Below are 22,577 nucleotides of genomic sequence, written 5' to 3' on the forward strand. Positions count from 1 at the left end.
TGTCTCTTGAATTTTGTTCATTGATTCAGCTTCTCCTGCCTCACACCTGCACCTGCATTACTGAGGGCTTGTGCAAAAGGACTCTCTTGAACTTTAGACAACAAGAAGACTTTTATCAGTGTATGACATTAATTCCACTGTTGAGCAATCTCCATTTCGTATCCTTAAAATCTTTACCCTCATTTGTGCACACCCAGGTATTTCCTAGGAGCTGAAGTTGGCATCATGCCACCAAAGATTCAAGTCAAATCGGAGGTTCCAAAAGTCCTCAATAAAACCACCCCTGGCCTGCAGATATGGAGAGTGGAGGTAAAAGAGCAATGAAACAATTGCTGAATCATCCATCCTGATCACACCATCACCTACACACCATCAATGTTGCAAGCACAGAAATGAGAACTTAATCTACAGGCTAACGATAACACAGTATTTTGTCCTCTTAAATGTAGAAACTAAATTACATTTAGAAACTAATTTTAAGTCTAGTACTGAGATACTTGACCCTTTCATGGAGAGCATGTTTTGCTAGGTTGATGTTAGCAAAAACTTAAAGAAACTCCCGCACACTGACCATTTCGCTGTTCTTTCTTTAATAAACGATGTTTAGATACTAGACCTTCATCAGGCAAGAGAGATTGCCTGATGAAGGTCTAGTACCGAAACGTTGTTTATTAAAGAAAGAACAGCGAAATGGTCAGTGTGCGGGAGTTTCTTTAAGTTGTTGCTGAGTGACCCATGGGCCATCTCCGATGCACCTGCCAGCTGAGGTGTGCGAAAAAAGTCGAAGTTTAAGGTTGATGTTGCCCTTAATGTCATAGCAATGTTATGATACAATTGAGCTTTCTCAGCAAACAGTGAATTGGAACGCCATCGATTCCTTCCGTACCAAAGAGCAACCTTGTTAGAGACTAGTTAGTAGGTAACAGGTTGTTCACATGTCCTATCTGTTCATCATTAGTAAGTATCTCTAATCTCTGTGACCTTCTACAGCATGGGTGGGGAACCTTTTTCATTCGAAGGGCCACTTCAAGTTGCTCCAAGGGCCGTAAAAGTCCTCCAAGGGCTGTACTATGAACACAAACCAGGAATTCCCCCTGCACTTTAGGACTATATTGAAGGCAGCCACCTTTACAAAAGACCCCATCTTCTCTTGATACCTAGAGAAGGTGGGGTCTGTCTTAAAGGTGGCTGCCTTCAATATAGGCCAAAAGTGCATGGGACAAATCCTGTTTGGGAGACTTTTGGGAGGACTTTTAAGAATTTGAAGTGGTCCCTCAAATGAAAAAGGTTCCCCACCCCTGATCTACAGGATCCTGATAATATTTGATAAAATTTAGAAACGTAAGAAAATTAACTTGCTGCTAGAGACTAGTTAGTAAGTAGGTTACTAACAGGCCCATTCCTCTCAACATTAGAACTTAATTCATGTACTGTTTATCTCTAAGTGTCTTTCACATTTCTCCACAAGGACATGGAGCTGGTGCCCTTCCCATCAAAGGCATACGGCCAGTTCTTCGAGGGGGACAGCTATGTAATACTCTATGTAAGTATCCATCAGATAATAAGTTATTAATTAATAAACAGAGCCCTTATCACAGCCTAGTTTTCTTTTCTCTTTGTGGTCATTCATTAACCCATCCAGCAAGAAGCTACTAATCCCCTTTCTGATATCCCCTGCAACACTTTTTGATCTGCCTTAAAGTCTGTATGAATGCGGTTGGGTGAAATGTTTGACCTGTCTTCAAATGTGTATTGTACGTATTATATTCTACTAGACACCTTGATTTTGTTTAGAACCAATAAAGTAAATCTACTCTACAAAGTAATTCTACTCTACTATAAACTTAGCCACTCTACTCAATAAACTAAGCCTACTCTACTAAACAAAGTAACTCCATTCTACTCAATACATCAACTGTATTATACTCTATTCTGTACCCAGATGTACCCAAATATGAGCTGTATGTTTACTGCAATGTGCAATAATGTGTATTAGGTCTTTGTGTATGTTTTGTATTTGTGTATTTATGTGAGTGAGCCGCGTCAGACACTTTAATTTCCCTCTGGATTAATACAAGTACTCTTCTCTACTCTACTCCACTGTACTATTCTACTAACTCAAGACACACAAGACCAGCAGCTCCTTCTCCTATGACATCCACTACTGGCTGGGCAAGCTCACGTCTCAGGATGAGCAGGGGTGCGCGGCCATCTACACCACGCTAATGGACGACCACCTGGGGGGCGTGGCCGTGCAGCACCGCGAGACACAGGGGCACGAGAGCGCCACCTTCAGGGGATACTTCAAGCAGGGCATCATGTGAGTGGACGAGGAGGAGCTTCGTTTGTAGCCTACCCAAATTAACCCCTTACGCTAGGGACACATACAGGCGAAATGTGCAAAGCGAAGAGAGGCGAAATTCAGTGTTCCATTCTGACAGCTAAACCATTATCAGGTCGTCACAGTGAATGAAATGGAATGAAACAGTATATTGTTGATTTGATTGGCCGCCACAGGTGAAAATTCGCTCCTCATTTGCATAATATTTAACTTGGTCGAATAATTTCGCTTCGCTTCACTTTCCGTTTGCTTGCCTTCGCCTCCCTCCTAGGAATGAATGGCGAAGTTTGCTTCGTTTGGCCAAATTCAGGTGTATGTGTCCCAAACATTAGCGCAGAGCTTATGTTATAACCGTATTGTCACCAAAATTATAATGGCTATGTCTTAATCTGTTACTTAAGGCTCTCGGTAATGTCATAGCAATGTTATTATGATGTAGTTGAGTATTTTTCAGCAAATAGTGAATAGGCCCGTCGGCAACCCCATCTACAGCTACCACACACAAACTGACTCTCCCTTTTGGCAGGCCTGGCTGCGTCAAACCCATTCTCTTAACAGACAGAGTCTCACAATCTCTTTCTCTTTCCCTCACATGTGCTGTGCTGCCTCTCCTTCCAAACCAACTTTATTTCACTCACTCTCTAACACACACACACTTTCTCCTCTCTCTCTGTCTCTCTGTCTCTCTCTCATACACAACCACACAAACACTCTCTCACTCTTATCAGAATGAATTAGCTGCACCAAACCCATTCTCTTTCTCTCTCACACACGCACACGCTTGCATGCACACACACAAAAACATAACCAGCCAAGTCCTTTTCCTGTGAGTTTTCAGTGGTTAATGCTGTCTGGAAGCAAGCACACCCAAATGGTGGCAGATGAGCCACTGACGGAAACGTTGTGCAACAGCACATCATCAGCATGTGTAAGAATATGACAGCAATAGCAACGGGAAGTTGGCTAAGAAGACTGAAGAGCTCACTTCTGCTTTCTGCAGTTCTAAGAACAGACATAGAAAAAAAGAGACAGACCGCACGACTGTAGTCCTATTGCACCAGTTAATAATGACGAACAAAACAAATATTCTTCTTGACCTCAAGGGGGAAAGACAGTGATAGTAACTGGGCTTTACTACTTATTAAAGTTTAAGACTTCAGAAGAATTCAGAGGCAGGATTTAATAGCTTGAGAGAGAGAGGAGGCAAAATAGGCCACAAAGGCCTATCTCCAGGCCCCTCACCCCCTTTCTGAGGTGTTCACAGCAGGCAGGTGCAGAGAAAGAAGAGAGCTAACAAGGCCAGTATCTGAATTACAAGGAAAGTGAGGTCACATTGAAAGATGTCACCTACCGTGGTAGTCTTACAGCAAACAACACTTACAAACTACGAGAGAGTTGACGGATAAAACAACGCATAGACATCGAAATGTTTATATATGAGATTGGGGGCAATATTCAGATTGCATCAATAGACAAATGTTGTATCTCCCCTGTCCAACCCTCAGCTACAACATACACTTATATAAAAAGAGACGGCGTGTACGACGTCAGTAGTCCTACTGAACCACTTCATAATGATGGAACGAAAACAAATGTTCTTCTTGTTGACTATGTTGTTTACCATCCCTCTGCTGTCCAACCCACAGCTACAAGAAAGGAGGTGTGGCCTCTGGCATGAAGCAGGTGGAGACCAACACGTACAACATCAAACGCCTGCTGCATGTCAAGGGGAAGAAGAACGTGGTGGCTGGGGAGGTGAGAAGATGTGGCAGAAAACGCTTGTAGCAGAAAACACCACACACACACACACACACACACACACACACACACACACACACACACACACACACACACACACACACACACGCACACGCACACGCACACACACACACACACACAAGCTTATTTGCAAACTACGAAAGTTGGTAGCACGTCACAATAACCTTCCGCTAATATACTGTAAATAGTTAACTAATAGTCAACTAATGGTTTCTTGTACATTTATAGTAACATACTAAACACTTATAAAATCATTAAAACACATTTATTAGTCATTACATAATTATTTATAGAACACAATAATGGATTAATTAATGTATTATTAAAAACACGCTGAAAAAACAGGCTGAAACACGTTTGTACATATTATTGGGACATGATGCGATGGTCTTTTGTGAATAAGCTCAACAGGTTGGTTCTTTGTATTACATCTGAAAGACTATTTGACATGCACCCAAAGACAGCAACTGCCACCTTTCTTGAGCTTGAGCGTGCCTGGCCTATGCTTGCAACTTCTGTTTTGGCAAAGGACGCGCTCAACTTCTTGGAAAAACGAAAGTCTTTGGGTGCGCAATAAAATGTATCAACTTAAGGAAGAAAAATCCGCACTCACAAACTGCGTCTCATTATTTATTTATATTACCACCATGTCCAAAAAGCAAACGCATTTCGGCTATCAAGCCTTCATCAGTGCGTGGTACCACCGAAAGCCGAAACGCGTTTGCTTTTTGGACATGGTGGTAATATAAATAAATAATGAAACGCAGTTTGTGAGTGCAACTTCTGTTCACACACTTCACATCTCACCTCGCTCACGCGCCCCAGTTCACCCTGTTTAGAAACAGGTCACGCCACGTACAAAAGGCACCACCAGCAGCAACAAAGGCAAAGCTGGTGGGAGGTGATGTACAGAAGCCTTGCAGAGAAGACACAGGCACAGGGCCTGTGTGTGTGTGTGTGCGTGCATGCGTACGTGCGTAAAGTGGGTTGGGGTGTGTGCGTGCATGAGAAAAGGGTGACCGTGCGTGTCGTGTGGGTTGGGGGTGGGAGGGTGTTTGACATATCACCTTCCAATCTTTCACAATAGCCCACTGGAAAACACTGAGTCATTGCCAGTCAGGGTCAAGAGTATGAAGGCATAAAGAATAAGGCACATGGACATACTCAGGAGGACACTCCTTCAGCTATCAGAGACCAGTTCAGTTCTTCATGCCCAAAAAAAGAGTTGTAACCAGCGAGCTTCACAGCGTTGAGTTTGTAAGCAGGTAGGCTTGTGGCTTAAACAGCTGAAAATAGAGTGCTGAGCATTAACCGCGCTGTGGGCAGGTGGCGAGAAATACTTTAACACTTACTCAGTACCCTAGATTAACTTTATTTCCCCACCGCCAGCCAATATGGATAGTAGATGTTAATCTTACTAGCCAAACACACTAATGGGTCAAAGGGGCTAGTAGGTTGGCGGTTTCTACTAGCCAACCTGAAATTTCACCAGCATTTGGCCAGTTGGCTGGTGTTAATTTAGAGCCCTTCACTTACTATAGTTGCCCAAGATCATACCAGCACCCTAAGTTCCTTGGGCAAGGAATGAAAGGGCTTCAAAAACAAGTTTTGTTTAAAACTGAGCTTCTTATAAGGACCTTATTTTTAAAAGAGCATGCTCATGTTACCACAATTTTCGTAGTATTGTGCCCATTTGAAGTGGGACCACATTCATGGTTTTCACTTGAAAATTGTGGGCTAAGTGAAAGAGGATCTGCTTGGGTCTCTATCCAAATTCTATGATTGTCTTCTGTGAGGCTCTACACCCCCTAAATTCACAGAAATCACAGTTCATGAATGGGTTAATGCTGATAAGAAAGATGGCAGCCCTCTGTTTTTAAGTAATTACTCATGGAGCCACTAAAGCCAGGGTGGATGACACACATAAGCCAGCCTCGTCATCAGTACACTGATAGCTAAGCAACCATACTCTACGACGTCAATGAATTTAATAACCCTTGCCTTCACCATGGCGTGTGGGAGGCAGGAGTCTTGTCTATGCTCACACACTACTGTCAAGCAAGTGTACACATTAGAGAACGGTGCTGCTCCTTTTTTCACGAGGATGCGCAATCTTGTGCCTCCCAGTGGCAGACATCTGTAATGTAGCTCAAGGATGGCACACAACCATAATTTCAATCTCATCATAAGAACGAGCGCCTGGATACATATTGTGGGTATTTGATAATACCATGCCCGAATACACTGTATTTTTAATTTAGACTTTGGCCATGTCATTTACATAGAATTATCAATTATATGACAATGCTTAACACATGGCTAACAGATTATTTTGTACCCTGAGATAGCCAATATGACATTCCAGCTTTAGTTGATCTCACTGATCAATTTTGACAGGCAGCACCCAGAAAAGGGAGATAGAGCAAAGGAAAGTTTAAGTAATATACTGTACTTAATTTCCTAAAATTACAACATCTGATGGCATCAAGGCAAAAGATGGCAAGTACTGTAGTACGTATAGCTACAACAGGACTGTTTACTTCCGTATAAAGGTGAATGAGAGTAGTATTTTTGTTGCTAGTACACAGACATAGGCTATTGCAATATCGCAATATGATATCATTGCCACAATACTGCACATATTTTAACTACCAGTTTATCAGACATTCACCAACACTTGTCGCTACCCAAAGTTATGTCTAAAGCCTGGTCTGTTTGCTGCCTAGGTGGACATGAGCTGGAAGAGTTTCAACAAAGGGGACGTGTTCCTGCTGGATCTGGGCAGCCTCGTCATCCAGTGGAACGGACCACAGAGCAACCACATGGAGAGACTGAGGGCAAGTAGCCAACATCTTAGAGCAGTGATCAAGTCTTACCCCCTCCTCACCTCTCCCTCTATTCCCCTTCCCATTCTCCTTTTGTAAAGCGACCTTGGGTTACTTGAAAAGCGCTATATAAAACCAAGTTATTATTATTATTATTATTATTATTATTATTATTATTATTAAAGCGCACCAGATTCAACTTAATTTCCGAGTAATTCTACAAGAATTAAAAAAAAAATGAATCCAGCATATACACTGTGACTCTCTAGATGTCAGCTCTCTACATGCACCCAACATTTTACATGCTATGCATGTACAGTATAATACCATACATTACAAAGCAATACTGCTGTAAAAAGGCAAAGAGCAGTAACTACATATGAAGAGTTCAGATGCAAAACCCCCTAACTCCATTTCTGAAGACCTGCACTTCTATATTTTTAGAGGACCCTGTTGTTGGTTTGGTTTACATTTATGTACTTGATAATACATATAAATAGTTATATTATACAAATACAATTTTAAAATATGCAATTTTGATAGCTTTGTATTAGATAAAAATGAATTAAGATTATTTTCTGAAAAGGCACTTAGGGGTTTTTGCATCTGAACTCTTCATATATTGGTCAAAATTGAGTTTAGACTTTAAAACTTCATAACACCTCCTTTATCTTGTGACAAAGCCTTATTGTCCAAATGTGTCCCGATTTAGAGATATTGCTATGTCAAATGTGCATTAGCTGCAATATCCAAAATACCCTACACACTCTCCATTACCTCACTGAAACTATAGCTATAGCTGACATAAAAGACCTCTTTGTCAGCATAATACTGGTGGTGTCTCTTTGCAGGGAATGAACCTGGCCAAAGACATCCGTGACCGAGAGCGAGGGGGCCGAGCGCAGGTGACCGTGGTGGAGGGGGACGATGAGAAGGCGTCCGAAGAGGCCATGAAGCTCATGAAGCAGGTGCTCGGAGACAACAGGAAGGACATGAGAGAGCCCATCCCGGACGAGGTGGTCGACGAGAAACTCAAGTCCAGCATCAAGCTCTTTCAGTGCGTGCAGACTCTTCACCATGTCTTTCGTATCAGACAAGTTTCTCCTTCATCTTAATCAAAAGAGTTTAGATGTAAACGGTGGCTTTCTGGAGAAAATCACAATCAATCTTGGCATGTAACCATTGTCATATGAAGAAAGGGGTTGAAATTAGAACTGAAGATCCAGTCGCGTATGACTAACTCTTTTGACATCTCATACTTCTTAAATTAAATTGAGAATGTCAAATTGGGCAGCTCTTATCATTCCAATTTAAGTGCCATTGTTGTAAGTGTGTTTAAGGAGTCATACTATGTACTGTATCAGAAGACGTTAAAAAATACTTTATCCATCTCTTACTGTTGTCTCCATGACTATGTTTTCTCTGTGTCTTTGAGCAGTATTTCAGATGCAGAGGGTAACCTGGTAGTTCAGGAGGTTGCGGTGAAACCTCTGACTCAGGACCTGCTACAGCATGAGGTAAGGCTGGCGTCTGTAACAATTTTAGGCAGTGGTGTAGTCTACGTAGAACGTGGGTATACCCAGTCCTGCTTTACTTGACGCCGGTGTCTCATACACATGACATGACAGTGAGTGCGTTACAATATGCAACCTTGCCTCCTCCACTTGTGCTTGTCTACTCGTACCAGGAAGTAATATGTCATGATGACATCACTGACAACAGCATTATATTTCAATATCTTGCAAAAGCTCAATTGTAAAGTATTTTTCTCATTTGCAATTCGCCTTTGGCTAAGCCCCGCCCTCTTTAGTTACAGTTGCTAGGTCGGAGAGATAAACTTTCAATGCTGAGATATCAACGTGATTTATGCAGTGACTGCAAATCGCAGCAGTTATTCACCCCTAATAAATAAAAACGCCATTCATTGTGAATATAAGTATTTATTTTCTGAACGGTCATGCGATGCATCACAGCTGTTGTTATGGACTCTTCTCACATGGGTATCGATAGGCATTGTAACCAGCACCATGGTAAGCTGAGCTCGCATATCTTTTGAGCCCTGCCTCAAACTTGCTAGACGAAAACGAAAGCACACAACGTGATGGCTGTTCCTAGTCATCTTCAAGGCTACCACATCAATGTGTAACATTAACGTTTGGTGTTTATATCCTCAGTAGCATAACAAAATCACGTCCATCAGCTGCTAGTCAAAACACTCCTGCCGTGACCGATAGTTAACTTTGCTAGCGGTGTTTCTTCATTAATTAGGTCAGAAATCCAAAATCCTACTCTGAAACAGGTTCGCGGTTTGCTCACAACCTTACTGAGAAGTGACACGAATGAGATGGTGGCATGATCGGAGCACACAAAGCATGTTTTTGATCCGTGTGCTTTCTAGTCGAGTGTGAGGCTGCCGAGACCCTTCAAGGCAGACTATAACTGCTAGTAATATTAATCCGGTTTTAGGTAAAGAGGAAAGCGATTACCACCTGTTACATCGCGGGGAAACTCGCACCTTTGTCACAAATACCCCAGGCACAATTTCCAATCATATTTTAATAATAATACGGCCGTATCTCGCTAACTAGGCTACTTGAAAACATGCGATTTCAGCATTGAGTTCAATGGAGCGCTGTCAAAACTGTCCGAGGTTTGTCCGAGGTCGTCCTTTTGCTGCGCTGTGATTGGTCAAAAAGCACTTTAGGGCGGGCCTTAGCCAAAGGTGAATTGGGATGGTGAATGAATGAAAAACAGTCCCTCAAAAGTTGTTGTGGCTAGGCTGACATCTGGGAAACTTTATCGTTTTCTCCATGGAGGAGGGGCCAGGAGGCGGGACGAGGAGACAAGCACAAGTGGAGGAGGCAAGGTCGCATATTGTAATGCACTCACTGTCATTACCATGTCATAACAGTGTCATGACACAGTCACAGTATGTCATTGTCAGACATTTCATGTCACTTCATGGCAACAGTCATAACATGTTTATGACACGCCCATGACTGCGATATGACACGGTTATGACACTGTCGTGTCATATGCATGACGCGGGCGTCAAGTTAAAGGGGTATGCCACTATTTTGGGGCTTAATACAGTTAAAATCGTTGGCTGGGGTTTATAAATTGGTAAAGTGTCTTATTTTTCATGTTAAGCGTTGTCTTGCTTTAAGACAAGTTAAAAGAGGGAATATGTTGCTAAGCTAGTGAAAGTCAAGGGATCCGTGTAGCATTGTAGTATGCTACACAGATCCATTGACTTTCACTAGCTTAGCGACATGCTCCCTCTTTTAACTAGTCTTACAGCAAGACAGCGGCTGAGGCAATATTTCAAGCAAATAGAAAAGAAAAAACAGCTCTTTACCCTGCACCAATCAAAAAGATCTATATGGTGTATTTATTTTGGTAGTCTTCCAATGTCACTTGTTGGCTGTAAAGTTCAATGCAATTGAATTGCTCTCAGTGATTACATAGCCTATGCCTTAACTAATAGGCCTACATACAGTGCCACTATTATCATTTTGCCATAAATGCAATTCGTTTTCGTAGACTGGTTACACAGTGAAACAGAAATGAGATGAACAGGCAAACCACTTCAAGCTATTTTTGTTTTCTTGGACTGACTTCTTCAAAATGGCTGTGGTTCACTAAAAAATAAAATAAAGAGGAAGTAACACATAAAACCTCAGACTAAAAAAAAGGGCTAAGGGAAATGCCAAACTTACAGAGAAAATATTACGTGAAAAAGCACGACTCCAGTAGCCTAAATGTTTTAATGGGTCATATACAATGATGGGCAATATATACACACACATTAGGAAATACACTGTAAATGAGTTAAGACGATCCATATAGCATACTCAACAAGACCTCAACAATGGCACACTGAAATGCAAATGCTGACTCCTCACACAGAGCTTGACACTTCAGTCTTTTCCATAGTACTGTACGTATACGCCATGCGTAGAATGACAAGGCAGCTGAGACCAAGCTAGCCACACTTTGGTACTGAGAATTCATCTCACCATATTAGGAAATGTAGCTAGATGTCAAAGTTGAAGTTACTACTTCTGAGATGGATGACATTTTTTCTTGTCTGATACCAGATACATTTCACAGTTGAGAGCTGCTGTGGATTTTTTTCTTCCAAAAACATATGCTGTACTAGTCTGCACTCACTACACTCACTGATTTTACTGCACACGTACAATCAATTGTGGATTAATTGAAAAATAATGAATGACAGCCAAGCTTTATCCCACAGATCCAGATGGACAATCTTAATCTCTGCCATCCAAAACATGGTGGACAATCAATAAGAAGAGACAGCTTCTCAAACCATCTACATTTCCTCAGCTCTTCTCATTGACACAACCATCTCAAACTCTCAAAACAGCGACCTCATTTCAACCTAAAAAAGTCCATTATTAAAATTCTGTCTCCCTTCAACAGGACTGCTACCTGTTAGATCAGGGTGGGATAAGGATCTAAATTCTGTCTCCTTTCAACAGGACTGCTACCTATTAGATCAGGGTGGGATACGGATCTTCATCTGGAAAGGGAAAAAGGCCTCCAAGACAGAGAGGTCGGAGTCTCTGGACAAAGCAGAGGTGAGGTTTTCACTTACCAACAGGTAGATATTAATGTTATTAGGGGCCAAGCAGCGAAGCTGGCGAAGGCCCCTATAGAGTTAGTAGGTTTTCTTCATTAGGGGCCAAGCAGCGAAGCTGGCGAAGGCCCCTAATGTATTAGCTGGTATTCTTATTATTAAACATCTTTCCTCTCCTCTGGAAGTCTATGGCAGCCCATAGAACCGTGCGTAGGAAAATGATGAGAATCGGCACACATATTCGGGACAGGATCAGCATTACTCACAGCGATTTATAGGTCCCCAGCCCCAACTCTCTAGCGCCACCAGCAGGTCAAAGTTGCAGGTACATTTCTGCTTGTAACTTTTGAACCGCTGGGCCAATTTTCAGAAACTTGGTATCCCTGGAATCCTTGGGCCAAGACGAATCCAACGCACCCTATGACGTCATTTTCCGCCTGGATAGTTTTCCCGCCATTTTGAATTTTGTGAAATTCAATAAAAATGCTACTTCTCCCACAATCTTTTACCAATTCGCCCGAAACTTGGTTTATAGTATCTCTGGACTGAGTTACACATGGGGTCTCAAGGAATATTGTATATCTTTTATCGTTTTGCCGTGACAGCCAATCGAAATTGTCGTAAAAGTGGTGAAACAGGAAGTGAGGTCATATCTCAGCAACCGTTCGTTGAATTAGGTTGGGATTTTGTACACATATAGTAGTCCATCCCATGACCTACCACAAAAAAAATCAGAACCCCAGATCAAACCTTGTAGCGCCACCAGCAGGTCAAAATTTTAGCTACATTTTTGCCTGTAGCTTTTAAACCATATGCACGATGTAAAATATATTATTATCACTAGAATCTTGGGCAAGTCGAATTCAACGCACTATATGAAGTTATGTCAACGCAGAAGGGAAATGCCGCCATTTTGAATTTTGTAAAATTCACTGTAAGTCTATGGTAGCCCATAGAACCATACATAGAAAAATGATGTAAATTGGCACACATATTTGAGGCAGCATCAACATTACCCACAGCGAGTTATAGGTTTCCAGCCCCAATACTCTAGCGCCACCAGCAGGTGAAAGTCGCAGGTACATTTCTGCTTGTAACTTTTAAATCGCTGGGCCAATTGTCATAAACCTGGTATCCCTGGAATCCTTGGGCCAAGACGAATCCAACGCACCCTATAACGTTATTTTCTGCCTGGACAGTTTTCCCGCCATCTTGAATTTTGTAAAATTCAATAAAAATGCAATTTTTTCCCCAATTTTTGACCAATTCGCCCGAAATTCGGTATATAGTATCTCTGGACTGAGCTACACATGGATCTCAAGGAATATTGGATATCTTGTATCGTTTAGCCGTGACAGTCAAACAAAATTGTCGTAAAAGTGGCGAAACAGGAAGTGAGGTCATATCTCAGCAACCGTTCGTGAATTTCTGTTAGGATTTTTTGCACACATTCTAGTCCATCCCATGACCTCCCACAAAAAAATCCAGACCCCAAGCTCAAACTCTCTAGCGCTACCAACAGGTAACAGGAAGTGAACTCATATCTCGGCAGCTCTTCAACGGATTCAAACTAAACTTGGTTTACGTGATCACACTCCCCTCCAAGGAATGCACACCAACATTGGCGAGATTTGGACCAAAGGGGGCACTGCAGTTACTTCTGTTGCCGTGGCGACTCTGGCAAGTTTACTGCTTGGCCCCGCATTGCTGCTTGCAGCTATATTTGTTATTATTATTATCTAGTCACCATTCTTCTCCGACTGTAAGTCTATGGCAGCCCATAGAACCGTAGGTAGGAAAATGCTGTAAATTGGCACACACATTCGGGGCAGACTCAGCATCACCCACAGCGATTTATAGGTCCCAAGCCCCAACACTCTAGCGCCACCAGCAGGTCAAAGTTGCAGGTACATTTCTGCTTGTAACTTTTGAACCGCTTGGCCAATTTTCATAAACTTGGTATCACTGGAATCCTTGGGCCAAGACAAATCCAACGCACCCTATGACGTCATTTTCCGCCAGGATAGTTTTTCCGCCATTTTGAATTTTGTGAAATTCAATAAAAATGCTACTACTCCCACAATTTTCGACCAATTCACCCGAAACTTGGTATATAGTATCTCGGGACTGAGCTACACATGGGGTCTCAAGGAATATTGGATATCTTTTATCGTTTAGCCGTGACAGCCAATCAAAATTGTCGTAAAAGTGGCGAAACAGGAAGTGATCTCAGCAACCGTTTTGTCAAATTAGACTGGGATTATGTACACACATAGTAGTCCAGCCCATGACCTACCACAAAACAAATCAGATCCCCAGCTCAAACTCTGTAGCGCCACCAGCAGGTCAAAATTTTAGCTACATTTTTGCCTGTAGCTTTTGAACTGTACTCCCAATTTTCAAAATATTGGTACACAGGTCATCCTCACACCATGTTGCACCCAGGTATGGATTTTCGTAACGATTGAAAAAACTATCAGCTCACAGCAGCCATTCAAAATTGTGGAAAGAATGGAGGGATTTTTTCTCATCTCTCTGTCTCCTCTGCTCCCCTTGCGCACGTTCACTGACACCATTCTCGGCAGGGGGTCAAGCCCCACTGCCCCAGCCCCTGCAACCCACCCCCCACCCCCCCCACACACACACACACAGAGGGAGAGGGAGGGGGGAGAGGGAGAGGGAGAGGGAGAGGGAGAGGGAGAGGGACAGAGAGGGAAGAAGGGAGGGAGGGGGGAGAGGAAAGAATTTTGAACACCTCTTGTTGTTTGCCGGTGACAGCCAATCAAAATTGTCATAAAGGTGGCAAAACAGGAAGTGAGGTCATATCTCAGCAACCGTTAGTCAATTTCTGTTAGGATTTTTTGCACACATTCTAGTCCATCCCATGACCTCCCACAAAAAAATCCAGACCCCAAGCTCTCTAGCGCCACCAACAGGTAACAGGAAGTGAGCTCATATCTCGACAGCTCTTCAACGGATTCAAACTAAACTTGGTTTACGTGATCACACTCTCGTCCAAGGAATGCACACCAACATTGGCGAGATTTGGACCAAAGGGGGCGCTGCAGTTCCTTCTGTTGCCGTGGCGGCTCTGGCAAGTTTACTGCTTGGCCCCGCATTGCTGCTTGCAGCTATATTTTTTGTAGTAGTTTATTTACAGAATGCATACTACCCATTCACAAATGTTATAATTTGTCATGAATATTTACCAACACCAATTTATTTTGTTGTCACCTGGAAATGTACACTTTCTGTACATGACTAGATGAATTTTCTTCGTGTCTGTCATTTTGAATTGAATAGAGATGCTAAAACTAAATAGACCAACAAAAATGGCACCAACAGACGACATAGAATAAAGCTAGCAAATGTAAATGCTGTTGTTAACCCACATTCCTCCCATCTCTCAGGCCTACATAAAGGCAAAGGGTTACCCTACCACAACCTATGTCGAGACTGTGAACGATGGATCCGAGTCTGCCCTCTTCAAGCAGCTGTTTCAGAAGTGGACAACAAAGAACCAGACCGTGGGCCTTGGCACAGTAAACAGTCCTGGGAAAATTGGTAAGAAGCCAAAATATGGCCTACTTTTCATCTACTGGTTTAGGTAAGACCATACAAGTATTATACGCAAGGTATACGTTTTCCCTTCGTTTTTCTTTTCTGCTTTAACGTCAAAGTCCCAGTTAAAGTCATTACTAATTCATGATGAGAAGGAGAATATTACACACCATACGTTCAAGAAAATGTAAGCCAACAATGTGATTTGATTGAAGAACTTACTAAATGAGCCCTTACTGTGTGTACTTCCAGCCAAGGTCGAACAGGTCAAATTCGATGCCACATCCATGCATGCCAGACCGGACCTGGCCGCCAAGGAGAAAATGGTGGACGATGGGACAGGTGTATCAACGGTGAGGACCGTCTAAATTAGTGTTTCTCAACGGAGGCGCTACAGCCCCTCAGGGGGTGTTGAGAAGGCTACAGCTGAGTGGGGGGCAGGGCTTAGTTCCCATTGGGGGGCATTAGTCAATTCTATTTTTAAATACTACGGAGAACTACTGATCTAAATCAACATGCATGCTTAAAGGATCTTTGAAACTCCCTACCCCATGGCGGTGGTGGCTCAGGTGGTAGAGGAGCCTGTTCAGCAACCAGAGGGTTGCAGATTCGAGCCTCGCTCTTCCTGACCCCATTGATGTGTCCTTGAGCAAGATACTTAACCTTAAATTGCTCCTGGTGGCAGGGTGGTAGGTACCCTGCGTGGCAGCCAATGCCACCGTTGTGAGTGGGTGAATGTGAGGCATACAATGTTAAGTGCTTAGAGTACTCGAAGGAGTGGAAAGGCACTATATAAATGCAGTCCACTTTTCCTCAAGTGCCATTTTCATCCAAGGCATGCTATCCTAAGAGTTTAGTCGTAAGAAATTGGGACTTTAACTGAACTGGATTTCCAAGTTCCAAGCTACAGTTGCTTTCAATTACACGCTTTGGACCCACTCTCTGCTTCTCTACTGTTGTAACGCTGCTACTTGACCGTTTCTCTCTTATTTTCTCTCTCTCTTAAACAAACAAAGGTGTGGAGGGTAGAGGACAATGAGCTGGTACCAGTGGACAGGAAGTGGTTGGGCCATTTCTATGGTGGAGACTGCTACCTCATCCTCTACGAATATGAAGTCAACAACAAAAAGCACTACCTACTCTACATGTGGCAGGTATGTGCAACTCATGTTTGTTTCCCCAGTGTGTCAGCGTTCCCCCACCCTATCCTCCATTTTGTTGAGAGGATGGAACTGTCATAATGGGTGCATTTACGTTCAGGGAACATTCCAATCTTAAACGGAATATTGGCTGTATTCGGATTTGCGCATGAGTAATGCTAACTCCTTACTCATTCTAAATGGGGCCGTATAACGGGAATACTCAAGCAGTGTCATGCTCCTCCACACATGTAAACGGAATGAATATTCCAGAACTTGCTTTGAACCGAATACTGTACTATTCCATGAAACCTGAGCAGTGCCTGGATGTCACTGCAATCGGTTTGTGTGACGTTACAGGGACGACATGCCAGCACAGCAGAACTGGCTGCCTCAGCGTACCACGCTGTGGCCATAGACCAGCAGTACGATGGAGAACCTGTCCAAGTGCGAGTGCCCATGGGAAAAGAACCAATTCACCTGATGGCCATGTTCAAGGGCAAGATGGTCGTGTACGAGGTACGAATGTTTGATGGCAAATCCTACACGCATCAGTTTTCCTATGTTTCTAAAGTAAAATGAGGACTCCAGGCTCTTCTATGAGATGATTTTGCTAACTTAACCTGGTTTACTCCTGAACCAGCTTTGTAGTATAGGCCCCTGGCCAGCAGGTCCTTGCGCTTGCACTGCCACTATCTGATAATAGGAAGACCTGACAAGCACTGACTTCCTTGCGCTGCCCCCATCTTTTAATAGGAAGGAAGTTCCCGAGGAGACGCTGCAGACCTCCAGCCGCCTGTGCGTCTCTTCCACGTTCACGGCACTAACGAGTTCAACACCCGTGCCATCGAGGTCCCACCTCGCTCCTCTAGCCTCAACTCCAATGACGTGTTTGTGCTCAAAACAGAAAACTGCTGCTATATGTGGTGTGGAAAGGTACGCAATGTTTATTTTTTTTTTCACTTGAATTGCTGAGTTTGGTTACAATGTAGTAAATGCCAAGTAAAAGCACAGCAAATAGATATTTGAAAAGGAAATGAAGACTGGGAAGTCTCTCAAAAGCATAGTTGTTAGCCAGTTAGCAACTTGGGTGGATGCCAATGGGAAATAGCATTGTAAACAACAAAGTAGCTAATGTGGTTAGCAACTATGGCTTTTGAGAAATGCACCCCTGAACTGGATATCTAATGCATGCATGTAACAGGGATGCAGTGGGGATGAGAGAGAGCTGGGGAAATCCCTGGCCGACATCATCTCCAGGAGGGAAAAGCACGTCATCGCAGAGGGCCAAGAACCAGCTGACTTCTGGGTCAATCTAGGAGGAAAGACTCAGTATGCCAACACCAAAAGGTACAGTCACAGTACAGTCGCTGCCATTCAGAGTCCGCCTCATAGAGTCGAGAGAACCCATGAGTATACACATGCTTCTCATGACTATTCTCTTGTAGCTATTTCTAAGATTATGCATGTATTAACCATTGCCTAAATCTATTTTGTGATGTACTGTACACTGCAATATAAATATTAGACAAAACGAAAACTACTGTACAATGGCCCTCCAAGCATTGACCCCACCCAGAAAAAAAATGAATGCAAACTCAATCCTGTCTTTACGTCTCGTAAAGATCAGTGCGAAGAATAAGATGCAAATTCATATCCGTACACCATTTTCATCTAACAAAATGCATTATTAAAGCACAGCATATTATCAAAAGCACATCATTTATGAATAAACTCCTCAAATGTCTTCCGTGTTTCCACCACCAGGCTACAAATGGAAGAGGATAATATCACCCCACGTCTCTTCGAGTGCTCCAATCAGACTGGCACATTCCTTGCCACCGAGATCGCAAACTTCAACCAGGATGACCTGGATGAGGAAGACGTCATGCTGCTGGACATCTGGGATCAGGTAAGACGCTGATGGGAGTTTGGCCATATTTACAACCCTCGTCATTGCCCAAAACATACTTTTAAAATAAAACTACAAGTTAATAAATACTATAAATAACTATAAGTTAATAAAACTAACAAGTTGAAATTAACAATTTGTGAATCACTGGAATACAGTTTCACAGAAAGATGGCCGTACAAATCCTCCATTCATGCCAACTTTTACTCGCTTCATCCTATGCATTCAAATTCTAAGACTGCTTGTGTACCAATCTATATCTCACTTCTTCACTAGGTATACCTGTGGATTGGAAAAGGCGCCAAGGAGACAGAGAAGGAACAGGCGGCGACTACTGCCCAGGAATACCTGCGCACCCACCCGGCTGGACGTGACATTAATACCCCGATCCTGATGGTCAAGCAGGGCTTTGAGCCTCCAACGTTCACGGGCTGGTTCCACGCCTGGGATCCCCATAGATGGAGTGTATGTGTATAATTTATTTTATTTAATTCAACCCATTAAGACATAGCGCTATAAATGCTGACATTGCCTTACCTTAACTGTAGTTCTATATAGAAATGGCCAAGCACTAATAAAGAAAGCCCATTGGGAAACTCCAACTCCCATTGTCATTGTGACACAGCACTCCACAGCACACAAGTGAACACTGCACACAACGAAATTGCATTTATGCCTCACCCGTGCAAGGGGGCAGCCCTCAGTGGCGCCCCATGGGGAGCAGTGCGGTGGGACGGTACCATGCTCAGGGTACCTCAGTCATGGAGGAGGATGGGGGAGAGCACTGGTTGATTACTCCCCCCACCAACCTGGCGGGTCGGGAGTCGAACCGGCAACCTCTGGGATGCAAGTCTGACGCCCTAACCGCTCACCCATGACTGCCCAACATAATACATGTATTATAAGAGAGAGCAATACATTAGCACTTCTATAACAAAAAAATCTCACATTTTTGCATTTAGGGTGGAAAGTCTTACGACCAGCTGAAGTCAGAACTTGGAGACGCAACCAGCATCATTCAACTTTCAGTGGTGAGTTTACCACCAAATAAACTGAACTTATCACTTGATCATCTATTGCAACCATAATAACAATCAATTGTCCACTTCCCACACATTAATGGCTAACATCTCTGGTTTGCACGACTGTAATGTACCGCAAGTCATGCAGTTCAACTGAAAGGACTCATTCTGTAGTCTACTATTTGTTATCTATACACTCTCGTGCCCTCTAATTTCAGGAACTGACCGCACCCAATGACACCAAGGCCCCTACTAAGAAGCCTTCTGGTCCCGTGGTGCCCACCATCAGAGCCGCCTTCCCTGCAGAACAGCTAATCCACGTCCAAGCTGAAGACCTACCCGATGGCGTCGACCCCACACAGAAGGAGGTAAAAAAAAAAAAAAATGTTTATAAATGAGTTTTATAAAATCAATTTCTTTCAATTTAATGAATGACAAAAAATTACTCTATGGATGAGAGGGCTTCTATTTTTAGAGCCAAGAGATTATTGGAGACCAGAGGTTCTCCAACTGGTCACTGATAAGCAAAAGCGGGATTGTGTTACTCTCAAATACAGAACATGGTTGCTGCAGGATTTTCATACGTTGTATTGTGTCAAAGCTGTTCATGGATTTTGCCTCTGGTATAGACAAAATTTTGTATCTTTTAAGAAGAGTGTGGTGGCATTAATCATTAATCACAAATGGGTATTTGGCAAAGTCTCAATATACTTTGTCCTTTTCTTTATGACTCTGCAGGAGCATCTCTCCAATGAGGACTTTGCTTTGGTCCTGGGAATGGATCGCATGACCTTCTACTCCATGCCTGAATGGAAACAGAAAAACCTCAAGAAGGCGAAGGGCTTGTTTTAAAAGGGATTCATTATTTTTGTACATTGTGATGAGCATCCAAAGTTTTTTTTTTTTCAAATGTTCAAGAGCATTTGCTGCAAACTTTTGGTCCTGCAGACAGCTTTATGCACCTGATTCTTAAGCAAAAAAAAAAAAAAAAAAAACAACAACTCGCTTTTATACATGTAATTCAACCATTTCCAAAAGATTTGAGCAGCTATTGTTCCAGAGATTTCATGCTATGGGGATTTCATGCTATTGTTATTTTACAAGTAGTCTGAGAGATGTCAATACATTGCTTTTTTTAAAGTGAGAAAAAGTTTAATTACAGCTACAGTGTAATGTTTTCTTGTTGGTCATAAGAGGTAATATTAATATATTTCTATTGAATATTTAACAATGTCAATAAAAAAAATATATATGTTGATAAATAAATATTAAAAATAAACTTGTGACTATTTTATTCCATTGGACTTGTTCACGATTCTATAGTAACACTGAAGGCCTTAGCTGATGGATACCTCCAGAACGTCAATACTTGGCGTACTACCAATAAATATCTAATATTTATAATATAGGTGTATTAAAGAGATGTTAAAACAGAATACAATTATACACATGTGCAAATTACAAACATACTCAGTAACACTTTATTGTCCAGTGCAAATGTGTGAATTTTCAAATTTCTGAATGTTCTGTCCCATCTTGGTGTGGATATCACCTCTCACACACTGTTTTTACGGTATAATTTACAACATTAATTAAGAAAATCTTTCTGTTCCACAAGCATTATAATTTCCCTGGTACTGAATCAAATAATTGATGTATTTACGTAGCCTAGCGCAGCCAGACCCGTACAGCAAAAAGCCCCGGGAGCAAATTCAATTTGCGGTCGCTAGGGGCGTCTAGATTTCTAGGCTAGTATTTACGTAAATTACAATCAAATCTCTCATTGAACATTTTATTGATTTGTTTCATAGTGTTTTTGAGCTTTTTAAATAAACATTTTGAGTGAAACATTGGAACCAAAGCAACCAGCTTTTTAAAGCTGTGCAGTGCTTTCTAAAGGCATGAATAGAACGGACACGACTTGAGCGATTCAAGCAACGGAAGTAACTGACTTTGCATTCACTCACTGGCGACAGCAGAGGCAAAAGTCAAGCGGTTTGGGCGACTAAAGGCGATTTGAGCGACAGTTTTGGAGTTGGGCTTCAGTGAATATTATACCAATGAACTATGAAGCGGTTCAGCAACAGACACCACAGCCAATGGGAATGTCGGAATGCGTGCATTCTGCTTTCAACAGACATACCAAGTAGCTTATATCGCTCATAACGCTCTTGCTGCAGTGCAGCGAATTGCTGTCGCTTAATCTTGTCGCCACCGGTGTATTCGCCCAGTAAGACCAGTCTAAGATGGTCATGTACAGCTTCATAAGGTGTCTGACTACTTGCAAGAACTCCATGAAGACAGTGATCCAACAGTATCTTGGCAGAGAAGTCCTTATACTTAAAGGTGCACTGTGTAGGATGGTTTTGCAGCTACGCTGCTCATTGAAACTGTTTTGCCAAATTTGATGCTTTCAAGCGTATTTAATAAATAATAAAAGAATATTTACTAGCATGAGCAAAATACAGTTTTGCAGCTAAAAATGTACATTTCTGGACATTCAAAGTGGCGGAAATTGAGAAGATCCCTCCAATTTTCATAATGAATAGTCATAATGAATAGTTAGAATTTGATAGTGGTGGTCGGTATTCGTGCAAAAGGCAACATCATTTGTGAATGGGCAGCGTGAGTTGCTGGAAAGTAACTGCTAAAAATATTCCACAGTGCACCTTCAACAGCTCCTAGTAGGGATAGAGGTCAATGAGCCTCTGTGCCTCTCTGATACCTGTGAGATAAGCGCCGTGCGTAGTGGTGTAAAAGTTCACGTGCGTCGCCTCCCCAGCAAACAGCACCTGCAGAGGCTATACAAAAACAAGAGAAGAAGAGGATGGCAGCCATCAAAACAATTATTCAACAAACAAACAAAAAAATGAAGTTTAAAATGCTTCCTCCATAACAGAATAACATTATTCCAACATGTGACGGTCTCATGGAATGTTGAAAACCGTTGAACCTTAACAGGGAAGGTACCAAGGTAAAAGTGAACTTGGTGAACTCCAATACCTTTGTGTTGGCAGAGTGTGGCTCAGAGGGAAGCGGTGCAGCCAGCGCGCCGTGTTCCCTCTCCGCTTGCGCCCCCTGGGGGACAAATGTGTAGGAGCCACGCACATAGGGGTCACATCCCCACCTGGTCAACAGCACCTCAGACACCTCAGGAACAGGCCAGCCAGTGAAGGACCTGAGGAGACTTTTGGTAAAAGAGAATAGAAAGAAAACAAAATACAAATTGTAATATTCATGTACATTAATTTCATTTGTTCATTCTGCTTACCATGGAATGCATTCTAAAGACCTGCTGGTTGACCCTGTGACCATTCAAAGTCCAGATATCGTTACTCTGTCTCACCCCTGCCCTCCTACCGCTAGGACCCTGAGTTGTCATGACATCGTCATCC

The 22,577-nt window shown here is 42.5% G+C and overlaps 2 protein-coding genes across 3 annotated transcripts in view; one reads left to right on the top strand and one right to left on the bottom strand.

Annotated features, from left to right (window-relative positions):
- vil1 (villin 1) overlaps positions 1-20,350 on the top strand; it is a 28,474-nt gene extending 8,124 nt beyond the window's left edge. Inside the window, exons 3-21 of the mRNA XM_063213487.1 lie at positions 198-309; positions 1,469-1,543; positions 2,124-2,320; positions 3,988-4,096; positions 6,847-6,957; positions 7,797-8,002; positions 8,384-8,462; positions 11,451-11,549; positions 14,959-15,112; positions 15,362-15,462; positions 16,126-16,263; positions 16,609-16,767; positions 17,005-17,184; positions 17,453-17,598; positions 18,016-18,160; positions 18,437-18,625; positions 19,123-19,191; positions 19,401-19,550; positions 19,921-20,350. Coding sequence (XP_063069557.1) covers positions 226-309; positions 1,469-1,543; positions 2,124-2,320; positions 3,988-4,096; positions 6,847-6,957; positions 7,797-8,002; positions 8,384-8,462; positions 11,451-11,549; positions 14,959-15,112; positions 15,362-15,462; positions 16,126-16,263; positions 16,609-16,767; positions 17,005-17,184; positions 17,453-17,598; positions 18,016-18,160; positions 18,437-18,625; positions 19,123-19,191; positions 19,401-19,550; positions 19,921-20,034 — 2,505 coding nt within the window. The 5' untranslated portion in view covers positions 198-225 and the 3' untranslated portion in view covers positions 20,035-20,350. The remainder of the gene's footprint in view (positions 1-197; positions 310-1,468; positions 1,544-2,123; positions 2,321-3,987; positions 4,097-6,846; positions 6,958-7,796; positions 8,003-8,383; positions 8,463-11,450; positions 11,550-14,958; positions 15,113-15,361; positions 15,463-16,125; positions 16,264-16,608; positions 16,768-17,004; positions 17,185-17,452; positions 17,599-18,015; positions 18,161-18,436; positions 18,626-19,122; positions 19,192-19,400; positions 19,551-19,920) is intronic.
- Positions 1-22,577, bottom strand: part of zgc:66484 (uncharacterized protein LOC327557 homolog) — a 43,379-nt gene that overhangs the window by 18,841 nt on the left and 1,961 nt on the right. Inside the window, exons 2-3 of one of the 2 annotated variants that reach the window (XM_063213491.1) lie at positions 22,186-22,369; positions 21,908-21,983 (exon numbers count right to left, since the gene is read on the bottom strand). In XM_063213491.1, coding sequence (XP_063069561.1) covers positions 21,908-21,983; positions 22,186-22,369 — 260 coding nt within the window. Of the gene's footprint in view, positions 1-20,640; positions 21,984-22,185; positions 22,370-22,577 lie in introns of those variants that run through there. The other variant, XM_063213490.1, reaches the window with a different exon arrangement.

The sequence above is a fragment of the Engraulis encrasicolus genome, chromosome 13 (assembly GCF_034702125.1).
Source record: "Engraulis encrasicolus isolate BLACKSEA-1 chromosome 13, IST_EnEncr_1.0, whole genome shotgun sequence".
Classification (NCBI taxonomy): domain Eukaryota; kingdom Metazoa; phylum Chordata; class Actinopteri; order Clupeiformes; family Engraulidae; genus Engraulis; species Engraulis encrasicolus.